Source organism: Canis lupus, chromosome 2 (assembly GCF_011100685.1).
Source record: "Canis lupus familiaris isolate Mischka breed German Shepherd chromosome 2, alternate assembly UU_Cfam_GSD_1.0, whole genome shotgun sequence".
NCBI lineage: Eukaryota > Metazoa > Chordata > Mammalia > Carnivora > Canidae > Canis > Canis lupus.
The window spans coordinates 32,948,082-32,966,399 of record NC_049223.1 but is presented as its reverse complement, the minus strand read 5'-3'; the positions used below and the strand labels follow the sequence as shown (position 1 = coordinate 32,966,399).

The following is an 18,318-nucleotide window of genomic DNA, read 5'->3' as shown; positions in this document are numbered from 1 at the left end:
CTGATGGAGGCTGTGTTACCATTCTGGCAGGTTTTAGGTTTTGAACATGTGACTTCATAAACAGTTTTAACTAGTTTGTCAAATTTACTTGTACATCATGTTATTTGAAAACATTGCTGAAATACATAGGCCATTAGAGGTCATTTTGCTTCAAATTTTTGTCTTCTTGGAACTTAATCAGGAAGTTGAATACACATTGTATGTCTTTTTATTTGCAATTCATTAAATTCTACTTGAAAATACTCGTAAGTGTGGAAGGCACACAAAGGAGGGCCCAGGCCTTGCCCTCTGGAGATGGGAGCAGAGTGTGCACTCTCCCATCTCCCCATCTCCGGCAGCGTCCAGGAAGTACGTGCGTGTGAGCTCAGGTGGTGCCGAGGACACCGCCCACCCCTTTGTACCTAGAAGTTCGGCAGAGATGTAGCTTCTGCTCACGGGCTTCCCGTGAGTGTGGACGCAGCTGCAGGTGTACAGACACGTGGAGAGGCAGGCACGCAGAGTGTGGTGCTGCTGGGCATGGAACAGTCCGGTTTTGTCGAGCTTACACGTTTTGCTCTTCCAGGTCAGATTTCTCGTGTTTCCCTCTTCCCTACTCTTGTAGGTATTAAGTGTAGTTGCGGGAAGTGTCCAGTACTTTTGCCTGAAGCACACTAGTTGAGAGAACTTTGAAAGCACTTCTATTAGCATATAGTTCATTAAAACTGATTTATTATATTGTATGGTAGAACTTAAAGGCTGCGAATAATAACACTTCATTTATGGGAACTGTTTTCCTTCTCTACAGATTTGGAAGTTTTTGAATAAGGTAGGCTTATTCCTTGCCGTGTTAAAGGAGAAATGTTCCTTTGAACAAGTGCCTGTTCTTGAATCCTGTACTCTGCTGGGTGGCCTCTTATATCGCTGGATCGTAGTTTCGTCTATCTGTAGAGATGTGAAAATAAGTTCTTTAAACATTTTACGTGTAAGAAATGAGAATTTAAGACATGACAATTGACTTTGGAAGAGTTTCTTCTTCATTTTGAACAGAATCTTCCTTTTCAGGATTCTAAGCTGCCTTCCTCGGTTCGCAGTACACTTCTGGAACTGTTTGGTCAAATAGAGAGAGAGTTTGAAAACCTTTATATTGAAAACTTAGAATGTGAGTATTTCCTGTGTTAATAAACTTCTATACAGTTTTTGGGTAGACCTTCACCACTGTGTCTGCTCCTACTCAGTATCATGTGTAGTGACGTAGAATCCCACAGACTTAGTGACTTCAGGCTCAGTAGTCAGAAGCCTGGCGTGGCTCTGTCACCACACTAAAACCCAGTGTCGGGGTGCTGTGCTCCTGGAGCTGTGAGGGGGAGCCCATCTCCGGCTTGTGTGCCATGTGGCGAGTTGCAGTTCCCTGCAGTGTGGGGACGGCGGTGGCCGTCTCCCTGTTGGCACTCCTGGCATCTCGAGCCTGACTCGCTCTTCGCCTCGAAGTCTTTCGACTCCACCTTCACAGCTGTCAGTGGCTGGAGTCCTCCTAGCACGTCCCAGGGCCATTCCTCGGATGGGAGGGGAGATGCGTCACCGGGTCATGCAGGGTGACCTCCCCATCAGAAGTCCTCCCCTTCATTGCACCTGCAGGGCCCCTTCAGCATGGAAGCAATGTGCCCACAGGTTACTTTTGGGTTGGGTACTATTGTGCCAGCCTCACTTGGCCACATTGCGATTTTATGAAAAATAAATGCATCTCATAACCACTCCTACACAAAGTACACTGTATATTGAGAATTTCCTGAATGTATTATCTGTTTGACTTATTAAAGGTAAATCAAAAGAATTTTTTAATTAGCTTATTAGCTGTGTTTTTTCTTTTGAAATTTTATTTTAGAAGGAATGCCTGCCTTTGCTTAAAGAATCAAGCAGCATAGGGGCTCCTGGCCAGCTCAGTTGGCTCTTGATATTGGGGTTGTGAGTTCGAGCCCCACATTGGGTGTAGAGATAACTTGCAAAAAAAGAAAAAGAAGCAATATAAGAAGATAATTACCATTATTACCCTTGCCTGTTGACCTATTCCATTCTGCAAAGGAAAACATTTTCTGCATTTTTTTGCTTTTAGTTCTTGTGATTATTTTTGTAAACGTAGTTCACTTTTAACTTGTCAGCTTTAGGCCATGTGCACTCAAGCTTCCCTGTGGAACATCAGGAAACAAACCTGTCCTGTACCTACTCACTGTTCCATGACTTCACAGTGCTAATTATTTTTGTAAGGTGTGTGTTGATAAAATCTATACTATGCAAATGTAACTATAATCTGCTCTTCATGCTTTCTACCATTATTTCAGAATTGAGTAGTAGTAAACAGCATTTGCATTAAAATAATTTTTGCTCTAGAACTAAGTGATGTGATTGAATCTGTAGTGAAGAGAATGTAATCCCATGTCATTTAAACTCTGCTCTTGGACAATTTAGTGTTTTGTTTTTGGATTCTTATTTAAGTTCATCTTGGAAATTTATAGAGGGAGAAATTATTCAGAGTTTTTATGAAGTAAAAATTAGGTACCATGCACTGCTTCTGATTTTTTTTTTTTTTTAAAGATTTTATTTATTCATGAGAGAGACCGAGAGAGAGAGGCAGAGACACAGGCAGAGGGAGAAGCAGGCTCCCTGCGGGGACCCTGATGCGGGACTCGATCCTGGGACTCCAGGATCACGCCCTGGGCCGAAGGCAGACGCCAAACTGCTGAGCCACCCAGGGATCCCCACTGCTTCTGATTTTTAAGGGTTTTTTTTTTTAAAGTATCAGTTGTAATGACCTAAGTGTTAGTGTCTGTTGTGATATAAGGCCTTCTGTCTTATGAATTCATGCAGTTAGTTGAAGAAAAGAATAGGATTACAGGGGTGCCTGGGTGGCTCAGTCAGTTAAGTGTCCGACTTTTGATCTCGGCTCAGGTCTTGATCCTCAGGGTCATGAGTTCAAGCCCTGCCTTGTTCTTCATGTGGAGCATACTGAAAAAAAAAAAAAAAAAAAAAAAAAAAAAGAACAACTGTAGGGTCACAAATGACTAATGCTAGAGGTACTTTGAGTTTATACAGTTTCATGCTGACTGGTTTTGATGGCGCCCCCATGGCCTGTGAGCGACAAGCAAGAGCGCTCAGGTGGATCAGCTCAGAGCCTTTGCCCTCAGCCTCTCCGTGGCCTGACCCAGCCCCTTCATCTCCCTGGAGCCCGAGGAGAGGGTGCCCGGTGCTGGGAGGTGGCATGGCGTAGTGGCAGGTGCACGGTCCTGGCGCGGGGGGATGTGTGGCCGCGTAATGGTCCTGCCGCATTGCTGCCATGGCTGGGGTCTGTGGCCAGGTCCCTTCCCTGGGTGTTGCTCATCCCTGTGGGTGGACGAGGAGGCCTGTTCCGGAGGCCTTGGTGCCAGGAAGAGCCTCAGCTGAGTGTCTGCTGATTCTCTTCTTGATGACTAATGTCCTTCCTCTTCTTGCGCTGTGGCTCCGTGCTTCCTAGTTTCATCTCCTCACTGTCCCTCAGTTGTTCGTCTGTTGTATAGGATCCTTGCTTGGTGCTCTGTGGTGCCACACAGCAGTGGCCGCGCTTTGTCATGGTGTGTGTTTACCCCAATTTCAGCGTCCTCAGCCTGGACTCTACACATTTCACTAAATTTTGGACGGCCTCAGAAAACTGTCCATGTAGAGAGTAAAGTACAAAGGCCATGAGCTGGAGTGCAGTCCAGGAGCCATGCTCCAGAGCCCTGATAGCACAGTCCTCCCGCTGGGGGGGAGCGCGGGAGGGAGGGGGCTCCGAGTCTCTGACAGGCGTCTTGAGTTTTTTGAGAACTCTCTGAACTGTGATCTTGTGCCTCAGGGACACGTTCATACCTGCATTAGAGGTACTTCTGTATTGACGTTCTTTTGTACTCAGGTTCCGGAAGTGCGTGCCTTACGTCTTTGAAAACCACTTTTTTATTCCCAGTGCGTAGGGAAATCGAGACTCTGAATGAACGCTTAGCAGCTGAAGGACAAGCCATCGATGGTGCGGAACTGAGTAAGGGCCAGCTCAAAACGAAAGGTGAGGGCGAGCGCGCCTGATGGGGTTGCCCCAGCCTTCCCCCCCGGGGCCTTCCCCCTGGGGTTGCCCTGCTCCCCGCCGGTGGGGGCGCGTGGGACTGAGCGCGGGCCGTGGACTGATTTGCTCGGTGCTGTCAGCAGTCCTGGGCAGGCCTGGGCGGAGAGGGGGGAGGAGGCCCTGGGGAGCCCAGCCTCTTGCCGCAGTGCTGTGGCTGCCTCACCCGCACGGACAGACGCACCCTCGGCGTCCACCGTCCTCCCGTGCGGGATGAGAGCCGGAGTTGGCTGGCCCCGGCCTGCCCCGCTGAGGTCGGCCCGCCCGGCGGCTATGCGCGTATCCCGACTGTCGCTTCTCTGTCTCTGCAGCCAGCCACAGCACCAGCCAGCTCTCTCAGAAACTGAAGACCACGTACAAGGCCTCCACCAGCAAGGTATGCCGGGCGCTGGCCCTCGGGCCGCTCCTGTGGTATTTGCGCTGCGCTGACGTGTACTTGAAGCTGCACATTTTCCAGTTAGAAATGTGTAACCGGCAAAGAGGAGCTTCTGGTGTGTAGAGACGCTGGGCTTTTGCAGGGAGTACTCTGGGTGTGCACACCGGCCTGCTGCTCCACCCGGGTACTTGCTGACGGTCAAACGTGTTGTCATTTTTGAGGGAAGAGACATTTTGCATTGTTCTGTGGCTTGGGGCAGAGGCTCTGCGTGTGGAGAACGTGCTGCCGGGAAGCAGCGAAGATGCGCTTCTGAGCCACAGCCACGTTTTCCCGTTTAGCTGCCTCTTCTTTCTCATTTTCTAAGTATCCTATCTTCCTGAAGGTCTGTCTCCAGGGCTCATAGGGACACTTGTGATATTTTGGTTTTTAAAAAATTATCTTGTTCTGACCCTCTGAAAGTGGCAAGGATTTAATTATTTGGAAACAAGTTTACCTGTGAGGAGGGAGTTCTGCATTAAGGTAATATTTTGCAGTAACTGTGTGCATTTTTACTTTGGAGTGTTTTGAATATACAAAAGATAAATTAATTCATGACCGTAACAAATGGACGTTCCTTTTGCTAAACCTGAGGGAAAAGTTGAAATTTGTGGTGAGTGTGCTGTGGCAGTGTAAGTAGTTCTTGGTAACGTCCTGCGTTTCCCATTGTTTTCCTTGGGCTTGGAGTTACTGAGCAGGACATCCACGGTGAGGTTAACTGCAGTCAATAGAGCACATGCGGTCCTACGGCTGCTTCTGTTGATTTGAAAATTTTTAGTACTTCTTCGTTATTAAAATATGAATGTAGATTGCATTTTCTAATACGAATGTAGATTACATTTTCTGTGTTTCCTTTGATAACTCTAGAGTAACAGTGCTTAATTAAAAAATTTATTATGTATTTAGCTTATATTTAAGTTTTTAGATGTATTAACATTAAACTTTTATTCAAAACGTGTTGTAAGATTATGTTCTTCGTCATCTGACCTCGGTATGTTATTTTGAAGTATATTGTTCATTCCACTGGGTACAGCTTATTTATACAATGTACAGTGTTAGAATTTGGGGACCTTTAGGGTATTGCTGAAGTAGAAGATGCAAGGAGTGTGTCAAGTTATCCCTTATTGGCATTAGTGAAAACCAAGATTTGGGCCAAGGGAAGGATACAAACTAGAATACTGTGCTTTTAAAAAAAATGTATTACAATATATTTAAAGCCCCAGTCATTTTAGATCTTTCAAATTAATGTCCATGTATAAGAAACATGCTATTACTGATCTTTATTGTGCACAGAAAGGAATAATATTGTGAGATGTTGTCTAAAACTTGAGGAAGGACTCTGATACCAGAGTCTGACCCATGGACTCTGATCCATGCTGCAGCGTGTGTTCTTGGTGGTAGCACGAGGCGGGAGCGCACTTAAAGGCAGCAGTACTTGCTTCCTGACGCAGCCCTGACAACGAGCAGTGTGCTCGGTGCTTGGTGCTCCCACGTGCGCTCAGCGGACCAGAAGAGGCCTGCCTTCCTGGGCACCTGAGGACGGGCCGCTCGTGTCTGCCGGGAGGAAGGTGTGCCCGTCTAAGTGGCAGTTGCTGTAGAGAAACTTCCGGAATGTACATACATGTTTTTATTTTTATTTATTTATTTATTTTTAAAGATTTTATTTATTCATGAGAGACAACAGAGAGAGGCAGAGACACAGGCAGAGGGAGAAGCAGGCTCCATGAAGGGAGCCCGACGCAGGACTCGATCCCAGGACCCTGGGATCTTGACCTGGGCCAAAGGCAGACGCCCAACTGCTGAGCCCCCCAGGCGTCCCTCATACACGTTTTTATAAAGATAACTCACTCTCACTGTGAAAAAGCCCTTCCAGTTTTGTTGAAGTGCTTTAGGTTGTATCTTAATTAAAACAATAACTAGGACGACAGGTGAAAGCATCACTTTGTCACTTCATTCTGCTTTTCTGTCATGAACATTCACTCTGAGTGATTCAGTCTTTGTGGAGCCTCTGCTGTCTTGAGGGAGTCAGGATTTTTAAGAACAAAGAAGCGTAGTGAGCGTTTGGAAGCAACACATGAAGTGATTTGTTACAACATTAATGAATTGCATATTGTCTGCTTCCAAAATCCCACCAGACTCGGGGTTGGCATGAGTGTTGAGTGGTGACGTTCTGTTGTTCCTGCGTGCGTGGGGTTGGTGAGGAGTGTGGCTGCAGTGGCTCATGTCTCCGGACAGCCACGTCTGTGTGAGAAAGGGCAGGAGGCTTCAGACTTACGTGAGGCGGGCTCCGCACCTTCTCGGGCTCCATTCTCTCCCGTGTTTCGTTATTGAACGTCCTGGTGGCACCTTACACCAGCAGAGAACTTGTCCTGTGTGGTGGGGTCAAGTGTCACTAGTTTAGATGCGATAGGAGCTTTCGGAAGGAAAAAGAAGATGATGGGTTTGCGTTTGAGCGAGTCCTTTTATAAAATTCAAACCGAGTCAGACGAATTTCTGCCGAAAGAGTCCGTCTTCGTTACACATGTTGTATTAGTTCTCCTCGGCTTCAGAGGACAGTTGGATTGTTCACACCCAAGTTGATGTAACAGTGGATCGTGTTGTAATGTCTTTATCCTAAGAATGAATTTAGACTGATTTTCTGGGCTTTGTTAAATCAGTGTTCAAAATAGCTGTTTAATACCACAAAGTTGTCTTTTTCACTTGATTTTATAGTTTCATTATTCTGATTAATCTTTTATTCTGATTTGCTTAAATGCTGAAAAGCCATTCCGTCTGAGAACAGTTTAAAAACCAAACTCTGAAGAGTTGTGTTTCATTATTTCCTTTCTCATGCACTTTCTATTTTTCCTTGTAAGAGAAAGTAAGATTTGTTTGCTGTGTGTATCATACGAGACCATTGTCACTCTCGTGTGTACCTTTGTGGTTCTCCTGTCTGTTCCCGTCGGACTGTGAGCTGCCCGGGGCCGGGGCCGCTGTTGCTCCACGTGCATCTCCTAGAGCAGTGCCGGCCCCAAGCACGCGCTCAATAAACAGTATTGGACAAACCTTGTCTGTTAGAAGTGTCGTCTTTGGATTCCTCCCCACCTTGGGCTCTTTTCCTCCTGATAATATGTGGTTGGTGTAAATTACTAAAAATGGGGAAAAAATAAAATTCCCCAATAATTCAAGCAATTTTAAGGGTGTGGGTATACCTTCCAGACTTTCATGTCCTGGCAGCTCTTTAAAAAAAAAAAAAAAAAAAAAGAATCTGGAAATTTGGCTGATGGTTTGGATTTGTAGAAGAGCCTTGCAGCGTGTAAACAGAACCTTCTCTTCTCCGTGGGAGGACACACGTGATTCGCCAGGGGTGTCAGGGTCTTCCGAGGCCTTAGGATGGCCTTCGTTCTTTGTGACACCCAGCTGGAGGGATGCTGCTGCTTACACTTACGGTGTGTTCCCTTAATGCTTGAAATAGCCCGTTCAGACGCTTACGCAGTTCAAGAGCTCTTACTCAGTTTTACCTTCTTTTTTTTTTTTTTTAACTTAAATGCATTTGGTCAGTAAATTGTCTATAATACTCCTTCCCGTCACGGTTTTAGATTGTCTCCAGCTTCAAGACCACCACGTCGAGGGCCGTGTGCCAGCTTGTGAAGGAATACATTGGCCACAGGGATGGCATCTGGGACGTCAGCGTGGCGAGGACACAGCCCGTGGTGCTGGGCACTGCGTCTGCTGGTGAGTCCGCAGCTACTCCCTCCACTTCGGGCACAATAGCCAGTGCAGACGCCTGACCTGCCCATGTTGGTGGCAGCGTTGGCTCTGGACGCGGGCAGGAGGCCGAGCAGTCATTGAAACCAAAGCACGTGGCCCTGCGTGCTCCGTGGGTGTCGCTGCAGTCCACTGGTGTGATGTCGTGTGTCGGCGTGAGCAGACACTGGCATTAGGTCAGAGTACTGTTCTCGGCAGCGTAAGGGAGAATGTCGTTTACACAGACCAGGTAGTTTTTTGATTGGCTTTCTTGTTACTCCCAGTTGAGTGCGTATCTGCTTGAATTGTGAGGCACGGCCGAGGGAGGGGCTGTGTGGTCTCGTTCTAGGATTTAAGTGGAAGCAGGACCCCTGGTAGCCCTGTTTGCCTGTGGGACTCCCAGGGCAGGCATCAGAAATCCTTTTTTTCTCGTTAAAGTAAAGATGGTTTTTTGAAAGCTATCCAAGGTGTATAACCTAATACTCTTTCAGATTAAAATTGCTAAAGTTAAAAATGGTGCTCACTTGTTGAAAATGACCTTTCTACCTTGTGAGAATTTACTAGGTTCTGCTTTTTATTTTTTAAGATTTTTGTTTATTTATTATTCATTTATTCATGAGAGACACAGAGAGAGGCAGAGACACAGGCAGAGGGAGAAGCAGGCTCCATGCAGGGAGCCCGACATGGGACTTGATCCAGGGACCCCGGGGTCATGACCTGAGCCGAAGGCAGATGCTCAACTGCTGAACCACCCAGGGATCCCTGGTTCTGCTTTTTAAAGAAGTAGAAAATGTTGCAGCAGTTAGAATCACGAAGAAAGTTCTCTTTCTTGTTTAAAATTGTATTTACACACGAGCATTTCACCATATTTGGAAATTACAAATAAATGAGAAAGAGTCCTTTTTTGGTCCCAGAATTTTTTTTCTTTAAAGATTTTGTTTATTTAACACACAGAGCCTGATGTGGGGTTTCGTCCCAGGACACTGGGATCATGGCCTGAGCTGAAGGCAGATGCTTCACCGACTGAGCCACCCAGGCACCCCTATCTCAGAAATCCTGTTTGGATCATTTGCATTTATTTCCCAGATTTTCATGTTATATGAGAAGAAAGGCCCAAAAGAATATTCTTATTTTAAATAATTCGTAACTGAATTTGGGTTTGCATTTCATTGTTCCGTGATACTCTGGAAAGTGTTAATTCAGCAAAACAACAGTCTTGTCCTGTAGGGACTCAGGCGAGATGCAGTCAGTGTGACAAGGCGCTGGGAGTCCCAAGTCCCTGGGACACCGTGTGTGTGTCGCTTCTATTTACTACTTCCCTGGCCTCAGTTGACAGGTCACCAACTTCTGTCTCCTCGGAAATGGTTTGATTAGTTAATTATATATTAGTGTAGAAGAGATGCTAGTGAAAATGTAACTTCTCCCTTTTATTGAAATGGCCATAAAGTTGGTGATGGGTCAGTTACTCTTGTTCTTTGGATCTTGCAGATCACACGGCTCTGCTGTGGAGTATAGAGACGGGGAGGTGCCTCGTCAAGTACTCGGGCCACGTGGGGTCAGGTGAGCAACCCTGAGCGTGCGGCGTCTTCTGATGGGAGGTGTGCTGATCTGGCTGCAGGGGGCAGGTGGGTCCGTGGTGGGTGGTCAGGGAGGTGCTGTGCCTGGAGCAGTGTGAGCCGCCCTGACCGCAGGTAGGACTTGGTGTGCGTTGCCTTTACCGTTGCCTAGAAAGCCCCAGGTCAGCGAGTTTGGAACTGAAATACATGTTTGTCAAAGGCCGAGTGTTCATTTCAGAGGTTCCTCTTCAGCCTGATGCGGCTTTGCGTGTAGTGGGGCCCTGAGGGGCTGCTGTCCTCGCTGGGCTTCCTGCCTGCATTTCCTGCTGCAGCAGGCGCAGCAGCTTTTCCTGCCCCCCTGAGTGCCCCCTGCGGGGGCCCCTTCCTGCATCTTGCACACTGCCCTCTGGGGGCCCTCTGCGCCAGCCTGTGTGCTGCCTCCCGGCTCCCTCTCCCCCCCGCACCACAGACAGGTCCAGGGGGTGCCTGGCTTCACCCCACAGCTTGGTGTGCCCCCACCTGCGGGCCTGGGTGAGCCCCCTTCGTGCAGCGGGGGCGTATCGGTTGTCCTGTTGGGGCTGTGAGCCACACCCCTCCGTCGGGGTCTCGTGTCCTTTCACACGGAGTCTCTTCTGGGGGCCGCGGAACGGCGCCTGGACAGGTGGAGGTGGTGCTCAAGTGAGCATGCGCTGCAGCCTTTGTCTCCTTGCCGCGTGTTTGTTCCTCGAAAGACCTGTATACGGTTAAACGTGTACATGTTGCCTACGAATGAAGCGGATGTTTGGCCGCCTGTAAAGTACGACTGCAGTTCCCTGCCTCCTTACTCCACTTGCCCAACACGGAGCCACTTTAACAGCTTCATGTATTCTGCTTTTTTCTTCCATTTTTCTGAATAGCCTGTTTTATTATTTCTGAATTTTTGAGCTTTAGACGAGTGATTCTTCCTGAGGCACCGAGGACCTGACCTGCTCCCTTGCCACATATGTCACCCTCCACTCTTGTCCTCGCCAAGTAGCTACAGCGTGACGCATTGTCAAACGGATACTCAGATTTATCTAATTAAGGCGATGTGTGTATTGTTCACAGCTGTCCACGTACGTGCTCTACTTGCCATTGCCTTTTTATTTGGCTGGTTTTTGTGTATCCCAGACTTATCCCTGTGCTCCACCCCTCGTGTGACATTCCTTGCCCGTGGCCAGACTCAGCGCAACATCTCTGTTCCCTAGTTGTCGCTCTTCTCCCTTCTTTGGAACCTCCCCTCCTGCTGGTAGCTTTGACCCCCAGCTCTTCCGGGGTGTCCTACACGTGTCCCTTCCACGTCCCTTCTGTGCCAGCACATGGCGTGCGGCGCCGCCCTGGGTTTGGTGAGGCCGGGTGACACGCAGTGGGACGTGTCTGGCCTTCCCTTCCTCTGCGGCCGCTGTCCTCCAGGGCACCGTGTGTGTGTCGCTTATGTCTTGGCTTTGGCTTTCCCCGCTGGAGGGTCCCTTAAACCTAAAGGGTGGAGTTCTGCCCCCCGGGATTTCTCATCCGTGTGACTCACTATAGGTGGTGCGACACGTGTCCGTCCTGGCTGGTTCCTCGTGTGCGGGTCTCCTGTGCACCTGCCCTCTGCCTCAAGGGTCCCATGCTGAGCTGCGCAGCTGCCCCTGCTGGAGCCACTGCGCCCACCTGGAGGCCTCCGTGCAGGAGCTTGTCCTTTCTCCGTGTGCTGTTCCTCTGACGTTTGTGTTAAAGTCGGCACACAAACCATGTACGGATCGGGTGTCTTCGAAGCTCCCTGTGGAGACCACGTGTCTGCTACCGGGCTGGCCCCTGGGAGTTGAGCTAGCTGCGTGTGGGGGCTGCCGCCAGTCTTTGATGAGGGTGCTTGCGGGGCTCCCTGTCCTCCCTCTCTGCATTAGCCACGATGTGCTGACTGGGGGGCGGCGTAGCTCCAGCCCGCCCACTGCCCGTGGCTCCTGAGCTTGCCTCCAGTCCTGCGCCTGTTCAGTGGCATTGTCCCTCGGTGAGATCTGTGCTAGGTGTCATGTATTATGCCGGTGTAAACAGTGCTAAACATAGCCAGCATGGCAGCTGCGAACAGTCATTAAGCGCCTGCTGTATGCCAGTTCTTGGCCGAGCACTCAGCATGTGTTCTTTCACGCATACCTCACGGGGCCTGTGAGAGAAGCTGTGTCTGTGCCCCGTGTCACCAGGAATGAGCTCCAGGTCACATAGACGTCAAGGTGCAAAGCGGCTGCTCATCTTACAGTTGCCTCTTGACACTGGGGCGTTACTCCACATGGCCGTTGGTAGTTTAGGCACAGCTGCCACTGGCTCTTCCCACAGTGATCTGTCGTCTAGAGTTAATAGGGTGTCTTCTAGCATTTCCAGTTCCTCAGAAAAATAGAATCCCAGTGACGTAGTTGGCTGAATCTTCCAGAAAGCCCTTGCTCCGGTTTGCTGAAACTCCTGTGTATTCTTTTGCACACCGTGCACGTGCTCCCGTGTGGGTGTGAGGGCTGATGCCCGGCGTGCCCTGACCCAGTTCAGCTCTGTCGGGGTGACTGGGAGACAGGGTTGCCGGTTCCCCAGGATGAGCTCGCTGGGGGCAGGGAGGTCCCGGCGACCAGGCCCCCAGCCTCCGCATGCCCCCGGCCTCCGTGTGCCCTCAGCCTCCGTGTGCCCCTGGCTTCCCTTTGCGTGCCCCCCAGCCTCTGTGTCCCCTGGCCTCTGCCTGCCCCCCAGCCTCTGCGTGTCCCTGCTTCCGCGTGCCCCACAGCCTCCATGTGCCCCCGGCCGCCATGTGCCCCCCGGCCTCCGCGTGCCCCCAGCCTCCACCTGCCCCAGCCTCTGTGTGCTCCTGCTGCTGTCTTGCCCCTGCACTCCCTCCTCCGTCATGCAATCCAGTGCAGGAGCACCCCCTGGGAAGATGGTGGGCAGATTACCACACCTGGAGGAGGACGCTGTCCGCTCTGATCCTGACCTGCTCCGAGCTGGCAGGGGCCTGCCTTCTTCGTTCCTGGGGGCTCCTTGAACAGGACAGGAGGAAGGGTGGGCTGTCACCCTGCGCCTGCTGTATTCCTTGTCCATATGTCGTCTAAATGTGGTTTCTGTTTCATCCTGAAGTATTTTAACTCTAGGTGATTTCTTTATCTATGAAAAGAAGTAGATTATTCGTATTCTTCTGTGTGGCCTGTACTTTGTCGACATGATAGTTTATATTCAGTTGTGTTTTTGTGTCTCTAGTCTCTTATGTGTTTATTCGTTGCCTAATTGAATGGATCTAATATTGAACTATTATAATTCTTTTAAAGTTTCGTTGTGATACATGCTGTAGTGGTGATAAGTATTTTAAACCTGTTTTTGTAATTTCTTTCTTTTTTTTTTTTTTTGCAGTAAATTCTATAAAGTTTCATCCTTCAGAGCAGTTGGCTCTTACTGGTATGTTGATTTTTTTTTTTTTTCCTTTTTGAGCAAAGTTATTGATGATCTTGAAAGAGCTGCCTCTCACTGGTGCCTTACACAAAAGTCACAAGGTCATCAGTAGCTGTTTCATGTGAAACTTGAGAAATGGAGAAAGAAAAGCACATCGAGTAGAACTTTTTAAAACCATCATGGATTGTGAGTCAGATGAGCTCCTGTAAGAGTGCAGGTGACCCACCAGGAGGTCCTCTACGACACCCATCCTGGTTGCCCGCTTTCCTGCTCGCCCTGGGTGTTTCTCCGCCGAGGGCACTGGGTTCTCCGGAGCCCTGTCACTGCTGCTGAGTTCCTGCACACACCTGAAACCGAGAGGGGGAAAATAGTGGCCCAGGTCCTGGTGTTCTGCAGGGCCAGTGCTTTTACTCCTTTCTGAGTAGGGCTCCTGGGCTGTGGGAGTGTGGGTTTGCTACCATTTTATATAGTAGTTTTTAAAAACACTTTCATTGTTGGGCTGAGGAGTCTGAGATGCATAGTCTCCTGTGACTTTTGGGGACCCTGGCAGTGATCTTGAAGGTTAAATGGTTAAATGTTTGGAGACAGTGGAAGTCAGCAAGCTTTTTTGTGAAGGACCAGAAGTAAATGTTCTTATTTTTGAGGGCCACATGGTCTGTCACAAGTACTCCGCTCTGTTAGTGTGAGAGTGGCAGAGGTGGTGCCTGGGTGAGCAGCCATGGCTGTGGGCAGCCAGCCATATCCTCACGGTGGATAGCAAAGCCTGCCTGGCTTTGGCCCGTGGGATAGAGGCTAGAGGATGAACATGGGGCTGATCCAGGTGCTTTTCCACGGGAGTAGAGTGTGGTAGGAAAGTCACTTTGGGAGCCCCCTGCATGAACAGGCCTCGACCACAGCTAGTTGATGCCTGAATGAGCAATTGGGGAATAAAGTAAGGGGGACTGTCCACCTTATGAAGTTGTTGGGTGTGTGACCGTGAAGAGGGAGACCAGTGACTAGCAGAGGTGGGGCAGGGAGGAGATGAAGACACTTGAGAAGAGCTGCTGGAAACTGAAGCAGAGCACATGGTGCTGGAGAGAGGCCTGTACGACGGGGGCTTGCATGAGGTTAGCCAGGGAGCTCCTGTGACAGCACAGGAAATGTGCACCACCCACACAGGCCGCTTTGGGGGACATCGGCGGCCATGGAGAGGAGTAGGATGCAGGTACCCGGTGAGGGTGAGTGCAGATGCCTGTCTGGCCTGTCCTTGGGCCGGTGTGTGCCCTCACTGCCCTGTCTTTCGGCCCCGTCTGAGCGGCACCTTGCACACTTGGCGGGGGCAGGTAAGGTCTCAGCACTCACGGGGGCCCGGCAGGTGGTGAGCCCATCCATATGGAACGGAGGGAACACACACTTGCACGGGAACGCCTCGGAACCCTCATGGTCAGAAGCTGCAGCGTAGCGTGTGATGGGTTACTAGAGTCCTGAGGTTAGATAGATGGTGGATAAAATGTAGGTGTAAATTTTGCTTGGCCCTTTGTAGCTTTTTACCCCAAAATGAAAGGGGGGATATATTTTTTTAAAGATTTTGTTTATTTTATTCATGAGAGACCAGAGAGACCGAGAGGGACAGGGACACAGGCAGAGGGAGAAGCAGGCTCCATGCAGGGAGCCCCATGTGGGACTCGATCCCAGGACCCCGGAGTAATGCCCTGGGCTGAAGGCAGGCCCTAAACCACTGAGCCACCCGGGCTGCCTGGGGGAATATTTTTAACCATTGTCTTAATCATACACTGAACCTCCTGTCAGTGGCTCAGGATCCCGGAGTGACAGAGCCTAGCAGAAAGCACATTTTACATGTGTGCACCTTGGGTAATTGTCCCCTCATTTCTGTCCTCAGCTTCTGGAGATCAGACCGCCCACATTTGGAGTTACGCTGTCCAGCTGCCGACACCCCAGCCCATTGCCGACACTACTGTAAGCAGCACCTTTACTTACCCTGAAAGCGCGACACGGGGTATGTTGGTTGGGTTCTGGACACTTGCAAAGCTTAGGATAAATCTGTAGTACCTTGTGGATTGGATGTATGTGACCCCCCTGCCCCCTCATCCCACAGTTGGACGCCCTAACCTGCCAGTGTGGCTGTATTTGGAGATGGGCCTCTAAGGAGGTGGTAATAAGGTCTTGAGGCTGGGGCCTTGGTTCCATGGGGTTAGTGTCCTTACAGACACAGAGAGCTTGTGTGGCAGCCGTGGGAGGACGTATTGACAATCCAGGAAGGCCCTCACTGGAAACCGAACTGGCTGTGCCTCCATCACAGGCACCCCATGTCCACACAGGCCAAGACGGTATTGAAAACGCGGGGCTTTCATTTACATGTGCATTGTTTGTTCTCACCCCACTTTCCTCGAATACTAAACATTTGCCATAAATATTTAAAAGTTGTATCCTTAGGTCATGTTTCTGTTGGTAAGGTAAACCGTGTAAGTCCGTTCGTGTGATTATCGTGAGGTTTTGCTGCAGTTAGGGAGAGGTTGCGTACTGAGGCTTATTTTTTTTTTTTTTTAATTTTTTATTTACTTATGATAGTCACACAGAGAGAGAGAGAGAGGCAGAGACACAGGCAGAGGGAGAAGCAGGCTCCATGCACCGGGAGCCCGACGTGGGATTCGATCCCGGGTCTCCAGGATCATGCCCTGGGCCAAAGGCAGGCGCTAAACTGCTGCGCCACCCAGGGATCCCGCGTACTGAGGCTTAAACCGCAGAGCCTTGGCTGACCTTTGTCCTGTTGGGTGCAGCTGTTCCCCTCAGCCCAGCACCCTGTGTTTGTGGCCACACGGAGACCTCGGGCGACCTCCCCAGGGAGACCCCTCCCCGGTTTCCCCTGCTGGGCAGTGTTCTGCTGTCTGGTCTTCCCGAGTGGTTAGCCTGTCCTGTGCTGCAAACGCGGGTGGAGACCCGCCAGGCACCTGAGCGCAGGAGGAGCCTGGCCTGTGTGCTCAGGCCGTAGTTGGACGGGAGGATGGCATGTCTTTACATTCAATTGTAAATTTTTTTAAGGGTTTATTTATTTATTAAAGATTTTACTTATTTATTCATGAGAGACACAGAGAGAGGCAGAAACACAGGCAGAGGGAGAAGCAGGCTCCCCTGCAGGGAGCCTGATGTGGGACTCGATCCCGGGACTCCAGGATCCTGTGCTGAGCTGAAGGCGGTTAGACCGCTGAGCCACCCGGGCTGCCCAGGATTTATTTTTTTATTTGAGAGAGAGCATGAGCGAGTGGGGGGCAGTGGGAGAGGGAGAGGGACACTCAAGCAGATGCCCCACTGAGCTCAGAGCCCAACATGGGGCTCAATCCCAGGACCTGGTGATCATGACCTGCGCCAAAATCAAGAGTCAGTCGCTCAACTGACTGAACCACCCAGGTGCCCCCATTTTTTTTTTTTTTTAAAGCAGTTTAAACATCGTTCTCTCTGCAGATGGACTAATTAATAAATTGCAGTGGTGAGTAAGAGTTTTCTTTAGTGAAGAAGTCTGAACGGTTCATTTTTAATTGAGTGCATCTTTATCGCAACATGTTCTCTCATTATGGAATAATCAGACTTATTCTTAACTTAGCCTTAGTCGCTTAAGACTTCGTCGCTTAAAAAAAAAAAAAAAAAAAAAAAAAAAAAAAAAAAAAAAAAGACTTCGTCGCTTAACATAGGTGTTCACTCAGGAAGTACTGCTGACAAAGGACAGGGCAGAGGGGAGGCCAAGGTCCCCTCAGAGGATTCAGAGAAGGAAGGCGTTAGCTGGCTGTGGATTTGTTTTCAAAGAAAGAAAGAAACATGCCAGTTCTGGCAGAGGTAGGGAATTATGTCCAGTACTTTGATGAAAACCAAGTAGAGGGCAGCCCGGGTGGCTCAGCGGTTCAGCGCTGCCTTCAGCCCAGGGCCTGACCCCGGGGTCCCGGGATCGAGTTCTGCGTCGGGCTCCCCGCATGGATCCTGCTTCTCCCTCTGCCTGTGTCTCTACCTCTCTCTCTGCCTCTCTGTGTCTCATGAATAAATAAAAATAGAATCTAAAAAAAAAAAAAAAACACCAAGTAGATTATTTACAGTGTTAAATTGATTTTTTTTCTTTATGATTTTGCTCGCGTCGGGCTGCCTCAGGCTTGGGGGTAACCTGAATGGAGCTGAGCCTGTGTCCGGCAGGGAGCAGAGCCTCCGCAGAGCCTCCGCAGAGCCTCGGAAGGCCCCCGCGGCCTGCCCTCCGCGCCGCCCCCAGCACGCACGCTGCGCTAGTCTGCAGCATTTGCTGCTAGTCGTGGCTCACGTTTCCTTACTGCTTCTCCCACATGTTAGAACAGATACTCATCTGCAAAGATTTTGTTATTTTCAGCAGTACAGCTTTTAGGCAGATGTTTTCTCCTTTTCTATTTTTTTTAAAGATTTTAAATTTATTCGAGAGAGAGAGTGTAAGCGAGAGCACAGGTGGGTGGGAGAGATAGAGGGAGAGGGAGAAGCAGTGAACATGGAGCCCGACACAGGACTCGACCCTGGGACCCTGGGATCATGACCTGGGCTGAAGGCAGACGCTTCTCCAGCTGAGTTGCCAGGTGCCCGTATGTTTTCGCTTGTTAATATGTACCAGGGAGTTTTCCTTGGTGTTCACCACATCGGTAAAGAGGTGCTTGGGCGGTGTCTGGAAGCCGTACAGATGACCTGTTAAGTCACCGTGTGACAGCCTTGTGTGACTTGACTATCTTAATATAGTGAATGGCTTAATTTTTCCTGTTGGGAAGTGAAAATCGAAGCGAGTTACCTGAGTGGCTTCCAGAGGCCCTTCCTGCCCGGGAGCCTGGATTCTGTGAGAGATTTGGTGACTCCTTGGTTCTGGGCACTGCTAGCATTCGGTGCTGTACTTCCTGTTCCGACGTTGCTGGCATTAGAAGCGGCTAACGTGACATTAATTATCCCCAGGACGTGGGCAGAGAGCACACAAACAGCTCTCCTCCTTCCCCTGCCCTTTGCCACGTTAGTGTTAAAAGATCTTACAGTTACTCGTGAGTAGGATTTAGCACATTCGCATTTAAAATATCTTTTAGTTCCTTGTGTAGTTTGGAAAAATGACTTGTGTCAAG

At 49.6% G+C, this 18,318-nt stretch overlaps 1 protein-coding gene across 4 annotated transcripts in view; it reads left to right on the top strand.

The window, feature by feature from the left end:
* The window catches only part of WDR37 (WD repeat domain 37), a 58,189-nt gene that overhangs the window by 13,208 nt on the left and 26,663 nt on the right, over positions 1 to 18,318 (top strand). For all 4 annotated transcript variants that reach the window (XM_038530223.1, XM_038530222.1, XM_038530221.1 and 1 more), the window contains 7 exons: positions 1,042 to 1,138; positions 3,950 to 4,045; positions 4,411 to 4,475; positions 8,090 to 8,225; positions 9,726 to 9,797; positions 13,175 to 13,219; positions 15,093 to 15,169. In XM_038530223.1, the coding sequence (XP_038386151.1) occupies positions 1,042 to 1,138; positions 3,950 to 4,045; positions 4,411 to 4,475; positions 8,090 to 8,225; positions 9,726 to 9,797; positions 13,175 to 13,219; positions 15,093 to 15,169 (588 nt within the window). The remainder of the gene's footprint in view (positions 1 to 1,041; positions 1,139 to 3,949; positions 4,046 to 4,410; positions 4,476 to 8,089; positions 8,226 to 9,725; positions 9,798 to 13,174; positions 13,220 to 15,092; positions 15,170 to 18,318) is intronic.